This window comes from Dromaius novaehollandiae, chromosome 3, assembly GCF_036370855.1.
Source record: "Dromaius novaehollandiae isolate bDroNov1 chromosome 3, bDroNov1.hap1, whole genome shotgun sequence".
Classification (NCBI taxonomy): domain Eukaryota; kingdom Metazoa; phylum Chordata; class Aves; order Casuariiformes; family Dromaiidae; genus Dromaius; species Dromaius novaehollandiae.
This window is the reverse complement of record NC_088100.1, coordinates 75,331,708-75,342,117: the sequence shown is the minus strand read 5'-3', so window position 1 is coordinate 75,342,117 and position 10,410 is coordinate 75,331,708. Positions and strand designations below refer to the sequence as shown.

The 10,410-nt window shown below is 40.2% G+C and overlaps 1 protein-coding gene across 1 annotated transcript; it reads right to left on the bottom strand.

Annotated features, from left to right (window-relative positions):
* Positions 1-8,736: 8,736 nt before the first annotated feature.
* On the bottom strand, positions 8,737-9,726 carry MAS1 (MAS1 proto-oncogene, G protein-coupled receptor). The gene has a single exon (XM_026109893.1). It carries the CDS (start codon positions 9,724-9,726, stop codon positions 8,737-8,739), a length of 990 nt encoding a protein of 329 aa, XP_025965678.1.
* Between the last annotated feature and the right edge of the window lie 684 nt (positions 9,727-10,410).

Sequence of the window (10,410 nt, the reverse complement as noted above, 5' to 3'; positions counted from 1 at the left end):
TGCATGTGGGACCTCATCCACTATCTGATCATCTCAGCGTAAGTTGCAGCTCAGCATAGAGGGATGTGATAATGGGGAAAGGTGACCTACTGCTCCTCACCTATGGTTCCTAGAAATTACTTCTGAAAAACCTGGAAACAGGCCATCTGCTGTGACAAGTGCAAAATAGTACAAGATTTGTAGAGACCACTTGCTGTGACAAAAACCTACAGCTGTCTGTTGTGGAGCTGAAGTGGATAAATGAAACTTATTGCATTTGGAGGACGTTAGCCCATGATGTGGTACTTCCTTTAGCCTGAGGCAATGGAATGGATAATAAGCAACTTTCCTTTTCCTAATTCAAGAGTTGTTTCACCTAATTCATTAGCACTATGTATGTCCTGCACTGGAGCCCTGAATGTGACAGGTAATAAACTGTCATCTGTTCCATCCTGATTGTCACAAGGTAGCTTGTAGTTGTAGTAATGAATTTCTATCATCTGTTTCATTTTTCCTGGTTCAGCGTAATGTGACTTCTTTGCCTTTTAACTGAAGGACACTAAAATGAGAAGGCCATCTCCAGCATAATATTCAAGAATTAACAGGCTTCATACAAGGCAGAGAAATGACCAAATTGTTTTTATCTAAAGTCTCAAGACTCAACCTGCATTTTCTTTCCTCATCTCCTTCTAAGGGGAAAGAAGCTATGCAAGACATTTCTTGCATAATACACTATTTGTGGAGGACTAGAATATCCGGTATGATTTATTCTCTTGATTCTTCTATCACGCTGTCTTGCTAGGATATATTTATATATTCTGTTCATATACATGCTTTTATTTTCATAGCCACAATCATAAATATGTCCATGCCTATATTAAATGTCTTATAGATGAACATTTTATTTCCATTACATTTGTCTTTAAAATATTTTAAGATATCTGAAGTAGAAGAATAAAAAATAAGGTAACATATAAACTCCTTTAGAAGATCAGTAACAATCCATGTCTTTAATAACAGGTAGCACATTTCTCCATATGTTTTATAGAAGAAATGATCAGAATTAGCCAAGACAAAAATTGTCAGTTGTTCATATTTATTTTCACAAAAAGCATTTCCTTTTGCTCTGCAGCTCAGGGTGTCTTCAGTGAGCTTAGAGTATGTATTCATCTGAAAATCTTCACTTACAATAAAGAGATCTTTTTTCCTATAAGTAATATAACAAGATAAGTTATATCTGAAATACATATGTCACTATTTCAGTCATAAAATAAATCCAGAGAGCAGAGACAGAACGGAGCATAACATCCTCCTTTGATGCATTTAAGCAAATGTTTTCTTCTCCTGGGATGGAAGAATGACTGTAGGGTATTCATGCCATCTTCTGCACATAGCTATTAAAGTTTTACGTCTCTTCACTAGACACTTTATCCTTGCTTCTATAAATCCTTGCTTCTATAAATATTTTGGTGAATTTATTCTTTATCTCAACAATCTATTACCTTTTATCATTACTGTTAACATCTAATCGCTATAATGTCCAATTGTCAGGATCCATTTTTGGCATAGAGTAAATATTTTTAATTTAGATAAGCCCTATTCCAGAATAAATCACTTCTCTCTCTTCCTTCTCTCCCCCCACAACACTTTTTGAGGCCGATACAGATATATCTTTCTCAGATGAATACACCAAATTGGTTTCAGTGCCTTTGAACCATCAGCTTCCCTAGGGACTGTGATGACAGCAATGACCCATTGATTCTGAGAAGAAAGAAATTAATGAGAAAAAAAGGACAGAAAAAGAGGATGTGCAATACTTTTTACCAGTTTCAAACTATTCTTCATTAAAGGGTTTGTGCTACTGTTTGCCTATTGCAGATTGGCAAGCTGAGGCGTTACGATTTTTAGACGACCTATTTAAAGACATGCAGGAAGTCACTGACAAAAGTGGAAAAAGGATCAGGTTTCCTGAGCCCTACTGCAGCAGGTCAACCTACTGAATCAGACTTCCAGTAGCTAGAGTTTCCTTTATCACCATTATACATATTTCAAAGTTTTTCTTGCTATATTCCTTCCAGTTCCTTGAGGAAAATGAGTTCCTTGTGGTAGACATTAAAGCAGCAACAAGGCTATGTGCTATCAGATGTTCTCATAGTGCATAGAAGCTCTAGCAGTTCTTGAAGTCTGTGAACCCCTACTCTTTCCTTCCTCATTTCACTGCATTCCAGATCGTACCTTGTACTCATATAGTGAAGGCAGCAGTCTCACCAGTATTTGCTTAGTATTGCAAAGTGTTTTGCATATACTTCACTATTGCACACAAATACTAGGTTAGGAGAACATTATTAAAGTCGCAAAGTATTACATTCAAAGGTTAGAACATCCTAGACATAATACATAATAATGTTTTTTAAAGATACAGTCTGCCTTCCCTTCCCTTCTCCCATAAGGACCATGCTTCGTTTAGTGCATAAGAAAGAGTATGTCACTTAAATCAGCACATTTATTTGTTTCCTACTATTGCTCAAGGGGTGGCTTCAAGCCTTATTTATTGAACACTATTCGTGCTTAGATATGAAGACAGAATCAGTCATTTCTGTGGGGGTGAAGCTCATCACTGTGTTATCTAAGCACTCTACAGTCTGCACAACAAGAAAACCTGCCCTACCCTTCTTAAGGGGAAGGTACTATTACTGGAGTTCTACAGAGAGAAAGTGGAGTCAGAGAAATTAAGTTCAGAAGTACCCACACATGAATTTCAGATACATGGGACCTTTTCATCATAATATTTAACAGTATGTAGCACCTTATACATTCAACACACAATTCCTAATGGTATTTCTTGCAACTATGTGCACCCAAACTAAAAAGTTTCAATTGGGAGTTCAGTTAAGAAGGATCACAATTTATGACCACCTCTAAAAAATAAAGTTACTTGCTTAGCATCAGTTTTCACTTAGTAGTAATAGAATGATAGAATTCAAGCCAGAATTTAGTTCTCCTGCCCTTGAGGACAATCCTGCAGTGTGACCCTGTAATACTAAGGTACAAACTATAAAGGAAAGAGAAGTAGAAAGTGTTAGTGGTGGAATATTATAAAAAATTGAAGAAAGTTAAAGATCTAATCACACTAACAAATAAAGATATTAATCTAGATTTCAAACATGGACTAAAATTCCAGTTGTAATAAGAAAAATACATTTTTATGTTTTCTGTATCACTGACTGCCCATCCAAGATGCTCAGGGAGAGCCAAGGTGTAGTGAAGGCAAGACATGCCATAGTATGAGAGACTGGGGCTGCAACCTTGTCGAGTGGCTAAATTGTCATGTCAGTGTGGTGCCAAGACTGATAGCCAGTGACTGTTCCATGAAGCAGCTGGCTCATGAGCCCCTGAGAAGAAAAGCATCCCTTGACTTGACTAAGTAGCATATAGGACCTACTTCAAAATGCTGCTGTCAGAATGTTGCTATATACTAGCTACCATAATGAACTTAATATCCTTGCAGGAGTAACAAAATTCTGGATAATTGCACTCAATGTCAAAAAGGGATCTCCAAAAAAATACAGAGTTTGGGGTTTTTCTTTTTAAGGAAGGTAAGGGGAGATCGCTGATGGGAAGTACAACAGAGATTTGTAAAATCACAGAGGCTGAGTGGGATAGATTGTTCATGGTTTTTTTTTTTCCAATACAAGAATTAGGGGCACCAAAAAGAGTTAGAAAGTAGCAGGCTCAAAAGGACCAAAAGGAGGATATTCTTCATAAAACATTTAATTAAGCTCTGAAACATAGATCTGAAGATGACAAAAGTTTATAGGGTTGCTAGTGGAGATTGGACATATTTGTGGAAGAAAAATCCATTTAGAGTTACTGAATAGAAAGATTTCCAGACCTGGAAGTTTCTGAGCTGAAAATTGCTGGAGACTTAGAGAGAATGAGAAGGAGGTGTGATATATGCTTGCCCGGTTCCTTCTGCCCTGTAGGCATCTGCTTCTGACCACTGCTGGAGACAGGCTTTTTGGACATCTGCTTCTGGCCACTGCTGCATCCACTCCCTCTCCTTTCCTACCCTTTGTATTTCTGAAACAAATGAAGAAGGGATTCTGGAAACATTTACTGTACCAAGAGCAGGCTCAGTCTGTGCACCTAATGAGTCAAGAGTCAGTTCGAGAAAAAAAAAAAAAAAAACGGAATGTAATCACATAATTAACAATTGCATCATTATATGCAAGGGGAAAGTATTAGAACTGCACAGGCTACCCCATCTCAGTACCTCATGTCTGAATTCGAGGTTTTGCAACTACAATTCTTTTTTTTTAATGCAGATTAAAAAGTTTTTAAGGTTTATAAAAGTCAACTGGAAAAGCAAAAATAATTCCACATGGTTATCACATAAGCACCCAGGTGGACTAGCAAACAAATGGAAACCAGACAGGTCTGTCTGTTGTATAGGTAGCTAGAAGCTCTGAATAATAGATTTTAAGAAATGATTTCTACATACAGAAAGGAAGAGGAGCAGCAAAGCACACTCCTCATGACAGGCAGTTCATTATGGCAGCTGCACACACATGCCAGACCACACCAAACTATTTGCTGTTTTCCCTTGACTTAAGTACCATCTGAGAATACCCTCTGTTGACCGGTTTCATCACTACAAAAATCAACTGGCCGTGGATGCCACTGTTTGAACTAAAGGAGTAACTGAAAAGAGGCAGCTAGCTGCTGTCCTTTCTGTTGGAAACTGGGCAGCACTGGGAGAGAAGGGGAGGTGGGCACACAGCTGGGTCTTCTCCTGATACCCAGTGGGGATGCTGAAGGGATGCACACCCCATCTCAAGGACCAGGGTACACAGTCTAGGTGTAGCATAACTGACTAAGACTGTGGATATTTGTAGGTCAGGAAGGTAGCACAGGGAAAAAATGCAGAATGAAGAAGGATATAAGTCAGCTAAAGATTCAAACAATCTTACCAGGTATAGTCTGATCATGTGTCTACGATACAGGGAATTCAAGGAGTCATATAGGATGCCCTATACTGAACCTCTCTGCTCACAGTACCCTGTTTATGGCATCACTTTTAATCCTGAGACTGGCAGAGGTGGAATAGTCAGGAGGGAATTTCTCCTGGGTGAATACAGGGCAAAGCACCACTGGCATGTCGAGGACAAAATCACCTGGGACCTTACTGAAGATCTATCTAGAACATTTTGTATGACCCCATAAATGAGCTGTCCCTCCTATTCTCTCCCCAGAAAGTGGGGCATTACACTAAGAAATGCTGTCAGCTTGTTATTTTCATGCTAGAGAAGGGAGCAAGGTGAGATTTCCTTCTGCTTCAGCAAGCAGTGTAACTGGGAAGCATTTCAGCTTCCCTTAGAGGATTTCCAGGCTAGAAGTAAACTGAGCAGTATGTTCTCCCTCACCCCTCTGCCCTTGATGCCTTGAGGATCATTCGCAAAGTCAGTGACTTACAGAGCAAAGTTGTTGCAAAAAGTCATTCTCTTTCTGGTACAGCAACATGCTCCATGTCATCATTTCCACTGAGGGGTGTACCTATTGCAGGAAAAAGCTCTGTGCAGTGCCAAGGGAGGTGACTACCATCTGTATTTCTGACCATACTTTTATGTCACACAACACTCAGTAGTATCAAATAGAATAGGCATGTGGTAAAAGAAGTATTAATAAAGTACTGTACCAGACATTTCTTCCCTGAATATAACCTTGCATTGACTGCACACTAGTACTGGAGTCCATATTAGCCTGAACACTACAAATTTACAAACCAAAAGATGCCTTCTGTTCCAAACTGTTTACAGCATAAACATTGGAGACACAACACAGGAAAGAAAATAATATAATCCTCTTTTTAAAGGCAGGAAAGTGAGGGACAGAAAAGATTAAATGCCAAGACTGCATAAAAACAGAACCAACATCTCTTGACTCCATGGCCAGTACTTTCCCTGCAAGGCAATCCTTCCTGTTCTACACTGCTGCAAAGTACTGATTAATACCATCTGATCAGCCCAGGGTTATTTTACCCTCTGCAACAGATGCAAATCATTAAAAAAAAATGCAAGCTTGTGGAGGATCCCATTCTTGTGCAATAAATTAAATGTCTTATTTTCCCTGGGTATTTTAATGGTGGAATAAAGTGCATATCAGTTCCCCTTGCATTACAGCCTGTCTGCAAAGAGAAGAATCATCATGCACTGTGCAAGATGAGAAAGACTTCCCTAAGATACTCTTTTTTATCTGTCGGCTGGGAAACATTAATCATTTTCCAACTGCTAGCTGTTCATTTATGCTTCTGGATGTTTCATAATGAATGTTAGTCTCTCTCTGCCCTGTAAATTCACCTGTGGAGTGGTACAAACTCAGAAAAGTTTGAGGGTATGGACAGACACAGGTGAAGTGGGGTAAGAAGTTAAGTCCTAGAGCGCCTTATGCAGCCCACAAGCATCCAAACCAACCTGCTGTACATTATTGCCTCTTCGGATCTATTGACCTAGCTGAATGCGTAGTGATCCTTAACCCAGACATGTTGTAATAATTGGGGTGCATTTAAGCACTGTAACTAATAGACCTTGTCTCACCTGAATCTTCTGAAAGAGCTGGTTACGTGTGTGATTACAATGGAAGCACATTCTGAATATGCTTCCTGCAACCTTGCTCCTTACTCTGGTTCCATGTGGTTATTGCAAAGAGTCTTGAGGTAAGTGTGGGGAACTGGACAACACTGCCCACTGCGTGGCTTGAGAGAAGAGTGGGTTTTTCTGGACTAGATCTACCGTAGTGTTCTAGTTGATGGCACTTATCAGTGTTGACAAATGCCCCAACTGTACCCCCAGCCTCCAGCACATCCATGCACACACATACCTGTGTATGTGGACACACCACACGCTCATTCCCACTGTCTCCCCTAGGGTGTCCACAGAGCTGCCTGCCGTATCCTGCACTGACTGTCAGCAAAGTGGAGCTGCTCTGCTGATTTGTCATTCCAGTGATATTGTAGATAAATACCCAAAGAGAGAGGCAGAAGACTGCTGCACTCATCTACTACCTAAATCAGCAGAAGTGGCTAGCCTGGGACTAAAGTTTCAAAGTGAAAAACTAGGACAGACAGGGGGGTTGTCATTAGGGGAAGGTTTTGATTGAGCTGGGAAGTGGGAAGATACAGGAGTAACCTCTTCCTTTTCCTGAGTCTTTTCTCTTCTACAATGAAGCACTGCAACACTTACATGTAAAGAGAAAGGGGTGCACGTGTAGGAGTACTTATCCCTCTGCGATCTCTTTTCTGTATGAATTCCCATCCAATCCTAGGTTTTAACCTAGCATCTTCCTTATTCCAGGGCTGGCAATCTTTCAGCAAAGGAGGGGTAGGTTGTATTTTTCTTTCCCCAATTAGCTATTAAGTGTGCCAATGGAAACTTGGCGGGAAGCTGAAGATGTTGCCTCTGCCTGCGGCAGGAGCTCTCAGTTCCTGCTGAATTTGGAGCTCAGTGGGGGCTAGAAGCAAATGCATCTCACAGATGTCTCTTTTAAAGTGTGACAGATCTCTGACTGCCAAAACCCTGGTATTCTGTGTCTGTGTGATAAACTTGACCTAGACCCATCCCTGCCTTGCTGTTGTCTTCTTCTGCTCTCTGCAGCTTATCTATAGTTGAGCAAGTGGCCCTAGGTATTAAACTCCACAAAATACCAGCCCCAGTACCCTGGTATACAGAATGAGACTGTTAGCTGGAATGGCATCACTGGGGTATAGCCCCTGTTGTGCATCACCAGAGGTACCTTTCTTTTTTCTATTATTATAAAACTGACCATTATAAAACAGAGCACAAGGGCAATATATATTCTCGAGAGAACAGCTACATTCTGAATACGTGGCTGAGACAGCAAGCATTGGGACTTACTTTCTCATAGACTCCCTGAATGACTAAACATATAGGAACACTCACATTTGGACATAAGGCAGCCTCACCCTTCCCCATTAGGGCAAAATTCCTCTGTGAGCTGGTGACACTCATATGTTGTTACTCCTGTGTGTCAGGTACCAAATTATCCAAGGAACTCTGAAGGAGGAATCAGAGAAATGTTGATTTCACTGGAAATTATGCAACATATACTTTGAAAATAGACTTTAAAGTCTTTTCTCCCTAACCACAGAGGAACTTGACCATTTAACATATACTTGAATGTCTTGTTAGACCAAAGCTACACTGAATGTTTGTGGGTAGGTATGGGGACTTAATCTCATATGTGGATTTCTCCCTCTGTTCCCCCTGGGGAGCAGCTCTTTTGTGCACTTAAGCAAGTTGGAAATAACGGAAACTAAATCCCCATATCTAACGTGAATCCTGTGTTTAGTGGGCTTGACGTTTAAAAATGCAAATACAGGCCCTGATGACTTCAATAGCATTTATGGGTGCTCAGAGCTCGTATAAAGGTCACACTATTTATAACATAATTCTGTGTCCTTTTTTTTATATTCTCTGTTGGCCTGTCTCTTTTCCACTGTGGTATCCATGACTGACATAGCCACATCAGGATGTAGCATGTGCTTGAATAATTAAGAAAATACAAATAAAAGTTATCTTTATTCTAGTCCATATTTTTCCATTGCTCAACCACCAAAGATAGCAGTACCATTTCACCACTGCCTTTTACATTCTATGGAAGAAAAATAATCTTTTGGTTTTGCAGCAGTTTATTAAATCTTGCAGGTCCAATTATTTGCCCCTAGAGTTTTGTCCTTAAGCTTTAGAAAATTGTTTCAGCTATATCCAAGCTGGTGCCAACTTCCTGGCTTCTTGGCCGCAACCCGTCAGCAAGTGCTCTACTAAGAACCACTTTGAGACTCTCTTTGAACCTCTTCTTCTTGCTGCTTCCTACAAAGAAGTAAACAAGGGGGTTGATGCTGCTGTTAACGGTGGAGAGAACAATGGTGACGTGGTTCTGCTGGCTGAGCAAAGACGACCGGTGGTGATAATTCAGAAGATACAACAGCCTCATAGGCATGGCAAAAATGAGGAAGACAATGATTGTGGCCACAATGATGATGTAGAGCTTTGACGAATGAGGTCTCAAGGAGTTACGATGAATCCTAATAACCAGGATCAGGCTGGACAGAATCATAAGGGGAATGAAGATCATGAAAGTCAAGATCCATGTGAAGATGAGCACTGCTTGGCAATGGTTGGCATCATCAAATTGTTCATTTGTTAAATCATCTTTGCATGTTAAGTGTTCAGCTACCGTCATCAAAAAAGACAGAGTCCACAGAACTGCACATACAATTGCGGATTGGTGCTGTGACCGGTGGCATCGGTACCAGATGGGGTAAACAATAGACAGACACCTCTCAATACTGATGGCTGTCAGGAGATAGAGACCAGTATTATATCCAAGAAGGAAGACAATAGATAGTGTGGTGGTTATATAATAGTAAACACCATATGAGAATCCAAAACCAGCAATGTACTCAACTGACAGAATAAACGTACAAAGCAGTAAGGAGATATCAGCAATGGACAGATGTGTGATGTACACAGTGAAGGGGTTTCTTTTGATCTGGAAGCAGAGGCACCAGAGGACAATTCCATTTTCACAAAAACCCAGGAAGGAGATGATCATAATTACCCAAAGTGGGGTCAATATCTCCCAGACCATTTCCTGTGTAGAAATGTTTCTGTGCATTGAGATGTTCTCTGGGCCTTCACTGGGATGAAACGTTATGTTTGACTCATCCATGGGGAAAGCTCAAGTTTGGATAACACAGCTCTTCCTTCTGTAAATATGTATAAAAATACACTGTGAACATTGTGTGCTCCTCCTCTCCCCTTTTTCTTTCTGTTTTGTGGACCCCATTTTTCTTTTCATATCTGAAAGCCCTAGCAAAAGGAAAACCAGCTTTGATATACTAGTGCTAGATGAAACCCAGCTGGAATTACTCTTGGCAAGTGTTAAAGATTGCTAAGCGCATGGTGCTAGCAGAAATCCTGAGCTTTCTTCTCTATGTGGTTCAACAGATGGGTGCTAAATGGCAGCTGAAGAGATGCCTTCGAGGAGGCCTTGGAAGAACAAATTCCCTGTCATGTTGCAAAGTTCCATGATACGATGGTTGGTTCAGATCATATTGGTGGTTTTTGTTAGAGCGCTAGATTGTTCTCAGGTCTATTCAGCTCCCTTTGAAACTAATGAAATTAATTTTAAGTTATACGTATGTATTTCCAGTGAATTTGGCTCTTAAGTTTTTTTTTATTTAAAAAAATTGATGCCTAAATCCCTTTTCCAGGAAGGGCTTTAATGAATTAAATAAAAATAATGTGTAGTTACTCAGCACTATCTTCCCTTCAGGCACAAAGGTGAAGGGGAGGCAAAATGACACTGTTTTGAGATAGTAATTTTTGACCAGCTGTCAGTGTCATTTATCTG